This window comes from Tamandua tetradactyla, chromosome 2, assembly GCF_023851605.1.
Source record: "Tamandua tetradactyla isolate mTamTet1 chromosome 2, mTamTet1.pri, whole genome shotgun sequence".
NCBI lineage: Eukaryota > Metazoa > Chordata > Mammalia > Pilosa > Myrmecophagidae > Tamandua > Tamandua tetradactyla.
Window position 1 is genome coordinate 123,555,264 of NC_135328.1, and position 16,722 is coordinate 123,571,985.

At 41.1% G+C, this 16,722-nt stretch overlaps 1 protein-coding gene and 1 pseudogene across 1 annotated transcript in view; one reads left to right on the top strand and one right to left on the bottom strand.

Moving 5' to 3' along the window:
* The first annotated feature begins 239 nt into the window (after positions 1 to 239).
* The window catches only part of HABP4 (hyaluronan binding protein 4), an 87,313-nt gene continuing 70,830 nt past the window's right edge, over positions 240 to 16,722 (top strand). Inside the window, exons 1-2 of the mRNA XM_077148748.1 lie at positions 240 to 711; positions 4,831 to 4,993. Of these exons, the coding sequence (XP_077004863.1) occupies positions 357 to 711; positions 4,831 to 4,993 (518 nt within the window). The 5' untranslated portion in view covers positions 240 to 356. The remainder of the gene's footprint in view (positions 712 to 4,830; positions 4,994 to 16,722) is intronic.
* Positions 8,556 to 11,910, bottom strand: LOC143654216 (protein KTI12 homolog; annotated as a pseudogene).

A 16,722-nucleotide genomic window follows, 5' to 3' on the forward strand; every position in this document is an offset into this window, starting at 1 on the left:
CCCACCTCCCTTTCTCCTCCCAGTAGCTCCGCCCCTTAGCCAGGGCCCCAACCCTCCGCGGAATCGGAGGGGGAGGGGCAGAGAGTGCGCATGACGTGACAGCGGCCGGCCGGCGATTGGGCTTCCAGGCTCGCCGGCGAGGCAAGGGGGCGTGTCCGAGTGATCTGATTGGCTGTCGGGCGGTGGTTGGGCAGGTTGCAGGGGCTGCGGCGCGGGGGCGGGCGTCCGGCGGGCAGGGAAGCGGGCGGGTTAGGGAGGGTGGCTGTGGCGGCGGGCGGGATGGGTCCTCGCCGCCGGCTTCGCTGAGACTAGTTCGCGTGGGCTGCCCGCGGCGGGCCCGCAGTGGCCGCGGAGGCATGAAGGGCGCTCTGGGGAGCCCCGTGGCCGCGGCCGCCGCCGGCGCCACGATGCAGGAGAGTTTCGGCTGCGTCGTGGCCAACCGCTTCCACCAGCTGCTGGACGACGAGTCGGACCCGTTCGACATCCTGCGCGAGGCCGAGCGCCGGCGCCAGCAGCAGCTGCAGCGCAAGCGGCGCGACGAGGCGGCGGCGGCCGGGGCTGGCAACCGCGGCGGCAGGAGCCCCGCCGGGGCCTCGGGCCACAGACCCGGCGCGGGCGGCGTCCGGAGGGAGTCCCAGAAGGAGCGCAAGAGCCTCCCGGCCCCCGGCGCGCAGCAGACGGACAGCCCCGGGGGCGGCCCGCAGCCGCCCGGTACGCGGTCCCTGGGTGCCCCCGGTAGGCGTGGGGGGCGGGAAGGGAAGGAGCTGGGGTCACGGAGGTCATCCTGCCCCAGCCGCCCCTGGACCCCCACTGTGAGATTGGGTCACTGGAACCACGACCCAGAAAAGGGAGGGAGCCCTGGGAAGAGCTGGGTCGAATTTGAGAGTCCCTGTGGTTGTGGATAGGAAAAGAAGACCCAAGTGGGTGGTGGTGTCCCGCCCCTTCAGGCCTTTCCCACCCCGTTTTATTGATAGGGAAGGGGTGGAGGCTTGCAGGTGGGGGAGGGGGTGTCTCGAAGCCCCGAAACTGAGGCTTTAGGACGAGTTGCACAAAGTTGACAAATATTGCTGGGGTAATGTGTGTGGGGCGAAAACTGGGGGCTCCTGTCCCGGAGCTGTCAACTCGAGAGCTAGCAGAGACCATCTTCCTTCTCCAGCACGACCTCCGCAAGGTTCAGTTCTGGAGGCAAAAAGAGAAGCTTGAGGGGGAGGAAGGGGCGCCCCTCTAGGAGAAGGTGGGGGAAAGGGGGGCAAGAGGAGTCGCAGGGAGGCCGAGGCGAGGGGCCTCCAGGCCTCTGTGATGGAGGGAAGGCCGAGGTGCCCGCGGGGGGCCGCCCTGTGACGTCAGGGCCGCGGTGCTGGACGCGGGATCCCCGGCTTCTTCCACGCTCAGCCCTCGCACAACCCCACTCGGTAGCTTCCAGAAGTCAGCAAGCATCAGTTTTAAGTACATCACGTATGTTGATGGGATGTGTAACTCGTCATTAACTCTGGGCTACTCTCAGGATACCGTCTTTAATGTGAACAATAATGCTGGAGCCTCCCTACGCCCTGTTTAGCAAGAAGGGCTGGGGAAGAGCTTGGAGAGCTACTGTCTGCATACAGGGAGTGTACTTCAGAATTCATCTCCCTCACCGAAGTGACAGCAGTGCCTTAAGAAAACCACCTGCGTTTCCTTTGTTTTTCTGAAATAAGGCAATGGTCCTGAGGTTTGCAGCAAAAATAGTTAACGTTAGGATGTATAGTGTGTTCAACTCGGTTTACTGATTTGTTCCTTTCTTGATAGAAATTGTGCGTTAGATTATTGAGAGAATGCCTGTAGGTGTAAGTATAGAGCATTAACTTTAGGAACTAGGTGATGATTTAACTTTATCTGGAAAGTTGAGTCCTGAAGTGTCACTTGAGAATCAGAAAATCGGGTCATTACAATAAAGATGTTGAAAATTCCCAAAATTGCTCTTGGGTATCTCAGGACTTCTTGTTAGGCCGGTAAGTTCATGAGCCTATTTAAACAGTGAGTGAGACTTGAGATATATTTTACGTTTTGTGTTATGTTCTATATTTCTCTCTTAAATGTAAGTGAGGATAGATAGCAATCAGAGTTATAAACTAAAGATTTGAGGAAGGCTAATTTTTTCCTCTCCCCGTTTCTAACATGTGAAAATACTCATTCTTTCCTTTAAAATAGTATGAAACTGCATTTAACGGTATCTGTTAATATATTTCATTTTACTTTTTAAAAAAATATTAGTCATATATTTTGTTATAAAAATTTTGAGCAATTCAGAAATGTATGAAGTAAAGTGAAAATCGTTTATTTTCCCTACTATTAACAGCTTGCATCTATATATGTGAGTTCACAGAACTTTTTTTTTCACTTAGTTTAAATTGGGCAGGAACCTGCTTCTTTACTTGACATTATAACCTAGCACACGTAGAACTTTTTTTTCGACATGAAAGTGAAACATTAATCCCAAGAGGATGTAGAAATGAAAGTTTTCCCATGAAGACTTAGGTTTTAATATCCTTGACCACCTGTCTAACAATATACGTAGACCCTTGAGTGAGCCTTGGAAAATAAGTTCATACTTCAGGTCAACAGAGGCAGCTTCAGCTTTGCTTTTCCTTTCAGAACTCTGATCTTTGAGCCAAAGCTCACTTTTATTTTGTAAAAACCTCACTCAGTTTTATTGTATTTTGTCCCTTCACTTGGGCTTGGGTTTAGATTAGTGCCAGCTTTTTATTAGAAAGGGTCAGTGAAATGAAGAGCTTGCATTATCCACTTGGAGCTGCTGATCTAGCAAAAAACAAACAGACTAGGTTCAGTGCCATTTGTGATCTCTTAACACTAAGTTATGAAAAAATTAATTGAACCCTAGTATTTTTCTTTTGGGGGGGTGCTGGAGGGAGAATGAAATGTTTACAGGGTATTGATGATAAAATTATTTTAATAGCCAATTTTTACTTAAAAGTCCACAGTTTGTTCCATAGTTTGGAAGAAACTTTAATATAAAATGTACAATAAATGTTGCATTTTAAGTGTTGAATACTGATGTCCCAATTGATATAGTAAGAAGAAAATGACTTGGAGGAAGCAGAAAGAATGTGGGATAAGCTTCTGTAATTCTGTAGTTGAATAGAAATGTTAAAAACTACAAGTTGTAGACAGGAAATGTATTAGAATAACTACTTTTATATTTTCACAACAGGTAAATGTCAAAAATTGTCATTGTTAACATATTTTGCTGATGACTCCTATATTATTTTCAACTTGTTATATAATTAACTTTCATGATGACATTTTCCACCTTATATTTCAAAATGCCTGTTCCAATTTCCATCTCTGTAAGCAAAATATGTGCCAAAAGAGCTGACATTGCATGCTGTCCTAGGCCACTGGGCATGAGTGTCAGGCCGTCTTGATGCTTCTGCAATAAAAGTGTAATGCTCCATTTGTGATAACACCTTTCCTATATCCTGAACATGTCACAAGCTCAGATTGTGACTTTACTTTGGGTTGCAAAACTGATTTGAACTTTTGAAGGTTATAGGACATTAAGACGATAATAGAGTCAACTTTTACCTGTTGTGCACCTTATTTCAAGGTACTAGTTGATACTTTTTAAATATTTCACATTTGAAAAAATACTTTATTTCAATTAGTGGTAACAAAATGCACAATAGTATTTTAGTGTTGTCAAATACATGATTTTTCCTTAAAAATGGGCCCCATAAAGTATTGGAACTTTGCTTATATTTACCTGTGTAAACGTTTAGGTAGGAAATATTAAATGGAAAATAGAAAAATGTGTGTAAACATTGAGTCGTGTGTGTATATCTCAGTGAGAGGAATCTAGTTGTTTAAAACTACTTCCATTAATTTGAATACATTTAGTATTTTTGTAGCCATGCAACCAACCAACGGGAAGGGTGTTTTTATTACCTCCCCAAATGAATCCATTAAACTAATAATTTCACCTAATGTTTGAGTGGAGACTTTTAAACGGAATGTACAGAAAAAGATATTGGACAATTTTGAAAGATGATTTATGAAGTAACAAAGTACTCCCCATATATTTACCAAGTATTAGATGCCTTCAAACTTTGCTTAAAATTTTTAAAGCATGAAAACTAGAAGGAAGCAATGAAAAAAGGGGAAAGACTAGACTTGTTCCAGTATCCTGCCGTGGCTGAAGGCTGGCCTCTCAGTGCCTTTTCAAGTACTGACCAGCAAGTTTGGGCTCATATTTGAGAAGTGTTATTACAAATGTCTAAATCCCACCAAAGAGCAAGAAAATCTGTTTTCAAAAGCAAAAGATGTAGCAATGCAAAATGAATTTTAAAAAACCCCAAAACCATAGTAGCTGATTATAAACAATAGCTGCCCTTGGTTTAGTGCAATTTGGGTTCTAAAAGGACAATCTGAAATGCAGGGTATTTATTCTTTCATTTTCTAGATTTGGCTTGGCTATGTTTTGATAAAGCTACTTCTGTGATTAGCAAAATATACCCATAGTTGACACAGAATCAGTGTGAGATACCTGTAATTATAGTTTAGCTTGTATCTTATACTTTGTAGGACACAAGGGAAAGCATATGATTTGGAAATACAAAATTTGATAGTGCTTTAGAAGTTTTATTCAACTGTAGTCAACTCTGGGTAGTAGGATTATCAGAAACTTTTTTTCTTCTCTAGTTTTCTAAACCTCATGAATTTTTCCATGGCATTGACTTCCAGAAATGGGAAATTTTAAAGCACCCGTAAAGTTTAACGAAGGACTGTCCTGCAGACGTTGTGTTCTAGCTCTTTCCTTTGATTTTCTGCTGACAGGCCAGAAGCGAACTCCTAGAAGAGGGGAGCAGCAAGGATGGAATGATAGCCGGGGGACAGACGGGGCGCTGGATAGAGCAGAGCGGAGATCCTACAGGGAATATCGACCCTATGAGACTGAGAGACAGACGGATTTTACAGCTGAGAAGTTTACAGATGAAAAGTATGTGCCCTAGAGGTTTCTATTTGGGGTAATGAAAAAAGTTTTTGGTAATGCATATTGGTACAACGATGCTGTGAATGTAAGTTAATACCACTGAATTGTACTCATGAAAGTGGTTAAAATAAATTTTGTGTTGTGGATATGTTACCACAATAAAAAAAAGCTAGAGAAATTTCTTAACCAAAAGTCTTTGAAAATGCCAGTGAGAACTGTGAATTTCCAAAAAGAGAAAATTTTTGTTTTCTGAACTAGAAAGCTTTTTTTTAGGGTATATAAGATTAGCGTTAGAAGATATTATATATGCATAATATATATTTTATTTGACTCCTGCTCTAAGTAGTCAAATAAAGTATACATTATGCATTTGTACAGAAAAAAGATGAAATACTCTAAATAATGTTTCACTTCCAGTTGGAGGAATTATCAATGGTTTTTATTTTATTTCATTTTTTAAGAAGCACATACTATAGACTTCAGTGGGGAGGGTTAGGGGCTCCAGAGGGCCTTTACAGAACCAATAGCCTTTGTGACCTGTTCATGGTGCCAGTCCTAGGACTATTTTGCCAATGTAAGAGGCAAATAATATTACCTTAGATGAGCCATGAAGGACCTTCCATTTACCTCATAAGTGATAAATGACCTTGGGTCTTTGTTCAGGAACTAATTGTACTACGAAAGCTGAATTGTTTATTGTTTACTCTGAAAAGCTCTGTTGTTAAGAAATGATACAGGGGTATACTAAACTGGATAAATTTTCTTTTGAATTTCTAGTTTTGGGCTAGGAATATGTTTTTCATTTAGTGTTATTAATTTAGACTAATAATAGATTTAAACCAAAGCCTTTGCTCCATGGGCAGTCAACAGATTTGAAGAAAAACTGGTATAATGTATAATATCAAATTCTGGCTTGTATACTGTGCTGATTTGAATCTGTGTTGTACCCCAGAAAAGTCATGTCCTTTGATCGTCATTCAGTATTGCTGGGTGGGAGCTTTTTGATTATCCATGGAGATGTGATCCACCCAATTGTGGGTGGTAACTTGATTAGATAGTTTCCTTGGAAGTGTGTCTTCATCCATTTAAGGTGGGGTTGCTTACTGGAGTCCTTTAAGAGGGAACCATTTTGGAAAAAGCTTGGGGGCCCATGCAGCCAGCGACCTTAGGAGATTACGAAGGAAAAAGACCCCAGGGGAGCTTCATGAAACAAGAAACCTAGAGAGAAAACTAGCAGTTGCCATATTTGCCTTGTACCTTTCCACTTGAGAGAGAAACCCCTAACTTCATCGGCCTTCTTGAACCAAGGTATCTTTCCCTGGATGCCTTAGATTTGAACATTTTGATAGGCTTGCCTTAATCTGGACATTTCCATGGCCTTAGAACAAAAACTTGCAACTGAATAAATTCCCCTTTTTAAAAGCCATTCTATTTCTGGTATATCACATTTCAGCAGCTTTCAAACTAGAACATGTTCCTTCTCTGGAAAGTACTTTGACCTGGTGATGGTCATGGGCTGTTGCAGTCTTGAACCACCCAAGTGATGAAGCAGTGTGCAGGCTGTCTCTCCCCACTTGCCACAGGTAGCAGTTATTTGTGTCTGACACGTGGCACCAATATGATGGGCCTTGCTGCTTAAAGTTATTAGTGAATTATTAAACCTCCGTAAACCAGAAACAGAAATAGCTAGTGAATCACATTAAAAGTAAAAGGAAGTAAAAAGGTTTAAGGAAGATTAGAGGAGTGAGCAGTTTAATGTCAAGGGGTTCTTATTCTCTAAGTCATTCAACTCGTAGGCTACTGATTGCTTTTAAGATCTTGCTATACATTTTAACCAAAGAGCACAGCTTTGAAAACTACATTCTAAAGTCTATTTAAACAAAGTCCAGAGGGAGCAACTCAGCCTGAGACGGATAAGTTGGCATTGACTTCTGTAGATCTGTTCACCTAAAAGTTACACATCCAAAACACTCAGATGTGGTATTTGTCCTCAAGTTGAAGGGAGGAGAGAGTTATAGAAAAATTTTTTGTGATTATTTGAAATTTGCAGCATAATGGCCATAGTCTCTTTGCTTACTCAAAACCTTCTGGTCAGGGCTTATTTTTGGAAGTATTTGGATTTTTTTTCAGGGATTTATTCTTCAGAAATTAAGAAATTATTCCTTGTGTTCAAATCTACAAACTCATTCTGCCACTTTTTTTTAAGTAGCAAAACTATAGTCTTTGAAAAGGATAAGACAAATTTTTATAGGTTGACATGGAAAGATGCTTATTAAGTGAAATGATACACATATATGGGGTAGAGGTAAGAAGTAGGGTGGGATATAAAACTTTAGTGGGATTTTTTTTCCTTTTAAAGTAATTTCAGATTTACAGAAAAGTCACAAGAATTATGCAAAGATACTCTTCATACTTATAATCTTCATCCAGGTGGCCTAAATGTTAACATTTTTCATTTCCCTTTTGTGTCATCTATCCATCCATCCAAACATCCATCTTAATGTATCATTTGAGAGTAATACAGAGATGTCTCTATTCCTAAATATTTAAGTATATTTCCTGAAACCAAAGATATATTCTTACATAATACAGTTACCAAAATCATTTTCATCAATAAAATTCTCTTATCTAATTCTCTAAATTATATACTCTACAGATTTTATTCATATTTCACTAGTTGTCCTTACAATGTCCCATTAACAAAAGGAAAAAAAATATTCTGGTTCAGTATCCCATGCATTAGTTACACTTAGTTTCCTTTAATCTGGATCAGCTCCTTAGTCTTTCTTGATCATTTATGACTTTGATGTTTTTGAAGAGTTCAGGCCAGTTATTTTGTCTAGCGAATCCCCCACATGTGAAGTGTTTTTAGTGCATCACTTAGTGGTGCCTTACCTTCAAGGAAATTTAAATTTTATTTTAATAAGTCATGTGCTCTCAGAACAGATATTTTCCTTAGTTTCTTAAAAATGTGTTATCTTATCATGGTTCATGTGATCTTTTTTAAAAAAATATTTTATTTAAAAGAAGAAATAACATGGTAGATATGTTTTTTACTTCCACCAAAAGCAAGAGCTTCCCAAGGACAGAAACAAATGGATTCATCTGTGGCCCCAGTCCTGAAGGTTGAGATTAGCACAAAGTAGGTACAGTACTCAAAATTAATTTTTGTGCCATGAAAGAAGACCACTGCAGTTGCAGGACTGTGCCTACTTCACATATTTCTTTGCAGTGATTTAAAAACACCCTATCCATGCAGTCTACTCTTCTGCAACTCAGATGAGGGAAATCGGTGCTGTGTGTTATCCCAGTTAGAGCCCAATCTAAGTAATCCCTGAGCACCTGTGGTCTGGAGGATTTTGCCAGCATCTTTCAAGCCAGTTTTCCATCCTATCTAGTCAACTTGTGTTGTAAACTCAAGGTCTCAGCACAGAAACATTCTGTAAATTTGAGTGAATCAGTCACAATAACTCTGGTACCACATACATCAATATACTCTGGTAGTGCCACACATCAATAGACCTTCAGACTATTTTTCCCTGAGAAATAGAGAGCAGTGGAGGTTAGACAGGCTTTTTTCCTGTTCCTGTCTGGTTAGTGCAGGCTCCGGCTCAGGTACTGCAAACATACCTTGGCTAGCTGTGGCAAGTTCTTGTTAGGATGCATTTTGGTATAGGAAATAAATTGGCAACGAAGGTGGCTCAGTTCTGCCATGGTCAGGGGCCAGGTAAAACGCAGGTGCTCCATGGTGCCAGGAAGGGAGAGTAAGTCCCCAGGGACAGCACTCTTCTATGCTTCCAGTAGTCCTGCCACTACCTGGCTCGTGACCTGGTCCAACCGGTGCAGAAAGCTGCCGGAGACCAGGGGCTGGGACTGCATAGATTGATGGGGTGGTGGAGCCCGATTTTCAAAGCGCTCGTATCTCCGCCAGGGGAAATAGCTCCTGTACGCCTACCAAGGTGAAAAAAGGCCGGTCTCAGCGGTTCCGAGAATTGGGAGCCTTGAAGCGTAGCTTTAGGGCCTCCAGAAGTTCGGGGTAGGGGGTAAAAGGCACTGGACACATGTTCTGCAGATTTCTCAAATTCTGGAGCCTTGAGAGCTGGAAAATCTGGGGCGCTGGCTTTCTCCCGCTCCAGTTCTTTAGGAGTCACGGCTCGGGTGTTCCATTTACTTTGGAGACAGCTGCTTGTGGTTCCCTGAGGACAGCGGTGCCCGCCGTCTGAGGTCTCCCGCCCTGCTCAGCGCTGGGCCGCCAACTTACACGGACGTTCCGGCCCTCGTTCTTCCTCTGCCCGTGCCTGAGAGAGGCCCTGCTCCGAGCTCCGGGCAGCACGCAGTAGACCTGGCAAAACTGAGTGGGCGGCGCTCGCGCCAGGCAGCAAAGTTCCTAGCGGAAGCCCTTGGTGTAGTTAAGCGAGTCAAGGATGACCACATTCTGGCTGTTCGAGCGCCGCTCTGCAGCAGCTCTTACTGCCCCGCGCAGTGCCTCCTCACGGGCCGGCCGAGTCACCTCCGGCGTTGTATCTTCTGTGCCCAGCGCCGCCGCGTCGTCTGCCGCGTACACCGCGTGGCCCTCGGCAGCCAATGACCCCACACGGCGCCTCTACGGCAGCCGGCAAAACTCCACGAGCGGCATCCTTCCTGGACGCCGCCATGTAAGCGGTTCATGTGGTTGTTTTTTTTTTTTTTTTTTTTTTAATAAGCTAGGTTAAGGTCAGTGTAGGGCAGAACATTTAGTTTTTGCACAATTGCTATCATTTAATATTGCAAGAATTGAGATCATACAAATTGGTTAGGAAAGCTGCTACAAATTGATAGGGAAATGACTTAAACTGTGATTCTTGCTTATTAAGCCAATTATTGTGAGATTTTAGTGTTTTCTCGAAGCAGTTCTGTCTTGACTGTTTCTCGAATTTATAAGTTGTCATGGTTAGGGACAGGTGTCAACTTGGCCAAGTTGTGGTACCTGTTCATCTGATTGGGCAAGCGCTGGCCTGTCTGTTGCAATGAGGACATTTCATAGGATTAGGTCATGATCACGTTAGCTACATCCACAGCTGATTCCATTTGTAATCAGCCAAAGGGGAGTGTCTTCTACAATTAGTGATGCTAAATCCAATCATGGGAAGCCTTTTAAGGAGGACTCAGAGGAGACAGGTTCCATTCCTGCTTTGGCTGGTGAGCCTCTCCTGTGGAGTTCATTCAGGCCATCCATTGGAGTCATTGGCTTCACAGCCTGCCCTGTGGATTTTGGACTCTGCGTTCCTACGGTCACGTGAGACACTTTCATAAATTTTATATTTGCAAGTGTTCCCTGTTGATTCTGTTTCTCTAGAGAACCCTAACTAATACATAAGTTATCCCAAATAGCAGTTTGACTTGTCCACAAAGTCTACCTTTTAACGGATCACTTCAACTTAGACTGCAAAGAATGAGAACCTAGTTTTCAAAACCACTTATGATTTGGAGTATTTCCTTTTATTCACAGCAGTTTGCAGATGCGAAAGCTTGGCTACTCTCTCTTTCCCTAGGACTAACTGCTGTAGCCCTTAGGGAGGGTTTGGTACGGGGCTTAGTGTATGAGGATGTGCTCAGTTTCTCTTTGTCCCCATAAATCACATCCTAACGCTACCCTAGTATTCAACCCTGTCGGCCCTTCAGCCCTTTCATACAGGTAACTAGAAAACTAATACTCTGTTATCAACCTATAACATGGGCTTATAAAGTGGTAAATACTGATTTTTAGATAAGAAAATTCTGCTAGGAAGAACAGCTCAATTCCAACATATGTTTAATTCTTAGGCTTTCAAAACATATTTGGAATGTTCACATTTTCATAGTACATATACTGTCACTGAAGCATAATAATGGCAACAAAATGTTTAATAATAGGGTGTTTGTTTCACATGCCTAGTTTTCAGCAAGACAAATTTAGTTTTGAGTTCCACTTTACCTACAGAAAATACCATACATCTTTCAAGATTGGCAACATTTATTCTGCAATGTAAATTCAGAAAGAATTTCAGTGCCTGTTAAAATCCATGGCCCTTTTTACTTTGCTGAAGATTTTAATTGGCTTACCTTCAGATTTCCACTGTACAAAGACTCAAGATCACAAAAATCAAATGGCTAAGAACATTTACTTTTCTCATCCTGTTGAGTCCGTTAGCTCCAAAGGGCTGAAGATACAGCAATATAAAGAAGAAATGAGCAGGGAAAGCTTATAAGTTAGTGACTATCCTTTATATTTTGTACACGAGAACAGTGGAAACTTGGTTCTCACAATAGTGCTTGTCATTTCTAATCTGCAAGGTAAAATGTGGGTTGGAAATCCAAAGTCTGAAGAAGCCTTCTTAACTAAACCATTCCCTTCAAAGAGGGAAATTAATGATCAGGTGTGATATCAAAGAAGAATCTTGAGCCTGATGAGATGAATTCAGAAGACGGTGTTTTCACTTGCCTCCTTGAGCCATAACAGCATCTCTTTTTAGTAAACAGTGCACCAGTTGCTACCATCAGTTGGCATCAGCCTACCAGTAATTAACAAAATAAGGCCAACGAACCACCAAATTCCAAGTCATCCAAGTGTCAACAGCTTCCCTACTGCTGTGCCAGTGTGCCCCAGACAGAAATGATCTATTCCAAAACATCCCAAGAAGAAAGAGTAAAGTGGTTATGAAGTAGTGTCCAGTATACTTTATACAAGGTTTATTTTCTTGTAGGAAGATCCTAGGACTGGCACACTCAATCTCTCCTAGGGCCAGACACTGGACTGAAGTGTGTTTCACACCATTGTAGGTCTGGCCACCAAACTTGAAACAAACATAACCGAGTTCCTGGGATGTTGTCGCATTTCCAACGCGATCTACTGGGTCTTCACATTCTATAAATTTATCAGGTCTGGCAACCACCTGATAAACCATAGGTATCAGGTCTTTGATACCTGTACATGCTTATTCATAGAATAACCTTGTTAATCTGAAAGATTAATCCCATCACCTCAATTTATAGATGAAGAAACATCTTCCTGGGCTCAGTGGCAGAGACCCAGCCTCAACTAGAAAGCCAGGCCAGCACTGCTGACCCAGGCCCTGCCTGTTCGGGCCTCTCCATGCAGCCCCTGGTTCAAGTGATCTTGAATAAAAATAATGTATAGTCACTTGAGACAATTTGGAAATTGCAGAAAATTATAGAGAAAACAAAAACTCCTTATCGTCCCATCTGAAATGCTTAATCTTATTTTCTTCCCTTTTTTATGCATGCACTTGGCTTTTAAGATCGTAGTGCATGAGTGCTTTGTTCTTTCTTTTCCACGTGACATTTCATAAACAGTTTCCATGTCATGAACCAGGTTTGGTAAGCCTTTTTAATGGCTCTATGAGATCTCTTATTTGGATATTTCATAATGTAGTCATTTCTTTAGCGTTGGACCTTTACTCAGCTTCTAGTTTTTGTTTATGAATCACACCTAATGAGCATCTATTTAGACATGTAGGTTTTTTCCTAGACAGGTGGAGTCTTTGAAGTGGAACTCCCAGTTAAGTTTGTAAAGCAGTGTGGTTCTCAGCTCTGCAACTGTGTATCAAAATCTGGGGCCCAGTATGTGCTTCAGTGAAAGGTTGGATGAGTGCATGCAGTTTGAAAACATACACAAATGGAGGGTGGTGGTGGTAATTAATATGTAGTGACGATCACCAGATCTCCCCAAAACATATCTGTTTGCTCCATTACTAACCATCTATGAGAGCATTTCTCATAGCACCCTTTCCAAATTTAATGTAATAAAGTTTGATCTTTACTCACTTGATAAGTGAAAAAATGGCAAACTTGCATTTCTTTGATACCTATACATGCTTATTCATAGAATAACTTTGTTAATCTGAAAGATTAATCCCATCACCTCAATTTATAGGTAAAGAAACAAAGACCCAGAATTTCAGCCACATGTACTCTAGTCTCTGGTCACAGCTAGTTGAATTGGGTTTTTATTTCACTGAAGCAGAATGAATTTTTATTTTCTATGTTTTTACTTTCCTTCATTCATTCATCCAATATCGGTGAGCATGGGACTATGTGCTAGATCTAGACTGTATGCCAAGCATGTTGAGCAGCGTGGGGGTGGAGAGATAGGACATTTTCCGACAGTCTGATATAGTGAGAGCAGAAAGGATTGTTCTCCAGTCCCTTTACCAATCTGCTTGGTAGGGCAAGAAGGCTAGGAAGAAGTGACACCTGTCTAGTCACTTCTCATAAAATCTAAAATAATTGTGTATAGTTTTTTAATGTAGGAAGATACAAACTTGAAAACCATTTGTTACTAGAGAGAATATTCATAGTGTGTCTATCAGCCAGGCACGTAAATTGTGGTTAAATTTGAAAGTATACGGAGCTGTTTCTTTTTTTTTTAGAGAAGTTGTGGGTTTATGAAACAATCATGCATAAAGTACGTAATTCCCATATACTACTCCACCACCAACACCTGCTTTGGTGTGGCCCGTTTGTTATAATTGATGATAGTATGTTTATAATTGGACTATTAATTAAAGCCCATGTGTAACTTAGGGTTTACTCTTTGTGTAGTGTAGTTCCATGGAGTTTTAAAAGTTTTGTATGTTACCAGATATAAAATGTAATATTGCCCCTTTTAATCATATTCACATATTTATTTTGGTATGAGTTGAGAATTAACATCAAGGGATTGAGAGAAACTTCTCCACCAAAAAGGGGAAGAGTAAAATGAGACAAAGTGTCAATGGCTGAGAGATTCCAAACAGAGTTGAGAGGTTATCCTGGAGGTTATTCTTACGCATTAAGCAGATATCACCTTGTTCTTCAAGATGTAGTGGAGAGGCTGGAGGAAATTGCCTGAAAATGTAGAGCTGTGTTCCAGTAGCCATGTTTCTTGATGGTGATTGAACAATGATATAGCTTTCACAAAGAGACTCTGTGAATGTGATTAATTGCATTTACAATGTTGTACTATACATTGGCTATTGGGTTCCAAATATTTTCTCCATTGTGTAACTTGTTTTGTTATTTTCTTGATAAGTCCTTTGATGCACAAAAGTTTTACATTTTGATGCGGTCCTGCATATCTATTTTTTCTTTTGTTGCTTGTACTTTGGTTATAAAGTTTAAGAAACCGTTGTATAACACATCGTTCTGAAGATTCATCCCTGTGTTTTCTTCTAGGAGTTTTATAGCTTTGGTTCTTATATTTTGGTCTTTAATTTAAAAAAATTAGCAAACAAAACATTTAGATATCATTCCATTCTACATATACAATCAGTAATTCTTAATATCATCACGTAGTTGCATATTCATCATTTCTTAGTACATTTGCATCGATTTAGAAAAAGAAATAAAAAGACAACAGAAAAAGAAATAAAATGATAATAGAGAAAAAAAAGACTATACATACCATATCCCTTACCCCTCGCTTTCATTTACCACTATTTCAAACTGAATTTATTTATTTATTTATTTATTTATTTATTTATTTTTTTTTTAAAGAGAGAGGGAGGAAGGGAAGGAAAGACAGAGAGAAGGAAGGAAGGATGGAAGGAAGGAAAACATCTTTTAAACATTTTCTTGTTTTATTATATTTTGTTTGTTTGTTTGTTTTTTACATGGGCTGGGGCCGGGAATCGAACCGGGGTCCTCCGGCATGGCAGGCAAGCACTCTTGCCCGCTGAGCCACCGCGGCCCGCCTCAAACTGAATTTATTTTAACATTTGTTCCCCCTATTATTTATTTTTATTCCATATGTTCTACTCTTCTGTTGATATAGTTGCTAAAGGGAGCATCAGACATAAGGTTTTCACATTCACAGAGTCTCTTTGTGAAAGCTATATCATTGTTCAATCACCATCAAGAAACATGGCTACTGGAACACAGCTCTACATTTTCAGGCAATTTCCTCCAGCCTCTCCACTACATCTTGAAGAACAAGGTGATATCTGCTTAATGCGTAAGAATAACCTCCAGGATAACCTCTCAACTCTGTTTGGAATCTCTCAGCCATTGACACTTTGTCTCATTTTACTCTTCCCCTTTTTGGTGGAGAAGTTTCTCTCAATCCCTTGATGTTAATTCTCAACTCATTGTAGGGTTTTTCTCAGTCCCTTGATGCTGAGTCTCAGCTCATTCCAGGATCTCTGTCCCACGTTGCCAGGAAGGTCCACACCCCTGGGAGTCATGTCCCACGCAGAGAGGGGGAGGGTGGTGAGACTGTTCGTCATGTTGGCTGGAGAGAGGGGCCACATCTGAGCAAGAAAAGAGGCTCTCTTGGGGGTGACTCTTAGGCCTAAATTTTAAGTAGACTTGACCTATCCTTTGTGGGGTTAAGTTTCATGTGAACAAACCCCAAGACTGGGGGCTCAGCCTATAGCTTTGGTTGTCCAAACTGCTTGTGAAAATATCAAGAATTCAACTTGGGGAAGTTGAATTTCTCCCCACTCTCACCATTCCCCGAAGGGGGCTTGCAAATACTTTTCCAGTCACTGATCAAATCACTCTGGGATTCATCGGGGGATCACTCTGGACAAACCAACAAAATCTCATGTGCTACCTGAGATTCCAAGTACTTATGACATTCAATCAAACTATCTACATGAGTTATATTAGGAAATGCTCTAGTCAAAATCTGAATTTTGTAACAAACATTTTTTGCTTTAGTCTCACACATAAGGTGACATTTTAAAGTATTAATTATCATCTATAATGACATTCCTTTGTTCTTCCTCATGCCAAAACATTTTTAAAATTTGTACATTGTACATTTCACTATTATTATACACTCTAGGCATTCCTAGATTATACCATAACATCTATCTTAATTTCTGATTTCATTTATGTCCCCAGCCCTCCTCCCTCTATCATTCTCACATGCAGCTTCATTCAGTGTTTTAACATAATTACATTACAGTTAGGTAGTATTGTGTTGTCCATTTCTGAGTTTTTGTATCCAGTCCTGTTGCATAGTCTGTATCCCTTCAGCTCCAATTACCCACTGTCTTACCCTATTTCTGTCTCTTGATGGTCTCTGTTACCAACGACATATTCCGAGTTTATACACTAATGTCAGTTCATATCAGTGAGACCATACAGTATTTGTCCTTTAGTTTTTGGCTAGACTCACTCAGCATAATGTTCTCAAGGTCCATCCATGTTGTTACATACTTCGTAAGTTTATTCTGTCTTAGAGCTGCATAACATTCCATCGTATGTATATACCACAGTTTGTTTAGCCACTCGTCTGTTGATGGACATTTTGGCTGTTTCCATCTCTTTGCAATTGTAAATAATGCTGCTATAAACATTGGTGTGCAAATGTCCGTTTGTGTCTTTGCCCTTATGTCCTCTGAGTAGATACCTAGCAATGGTATTGCTGGGTCATATGGCAATTCTGTATTCATCTTTTTGAGGAACCACCAAACTGCCTTCCACAGTGGTTGCACCATTTGACATTCCCACCAACAGTGAATAAGTGTGGCTCTTTCTCCACACTTATTCCAGAACATCCTCTCCAGCACTTGTCATTTTCTGTTTTGTTGATAATGGCCATTCTGGTGGGTGTGAGATGATATCTCATTGTGGTTTTGATTTGCATTTCTCTAATGGCCAGGGACATTGAGCATCTCTTCATGTGCCTTTTGGCCATTTGTATTTCCTCTTCTGAGAAGTGTCTGTTCAAGTCTTTTTCCCATTTTGTAATTGGATTGGCTGTCTTTTTG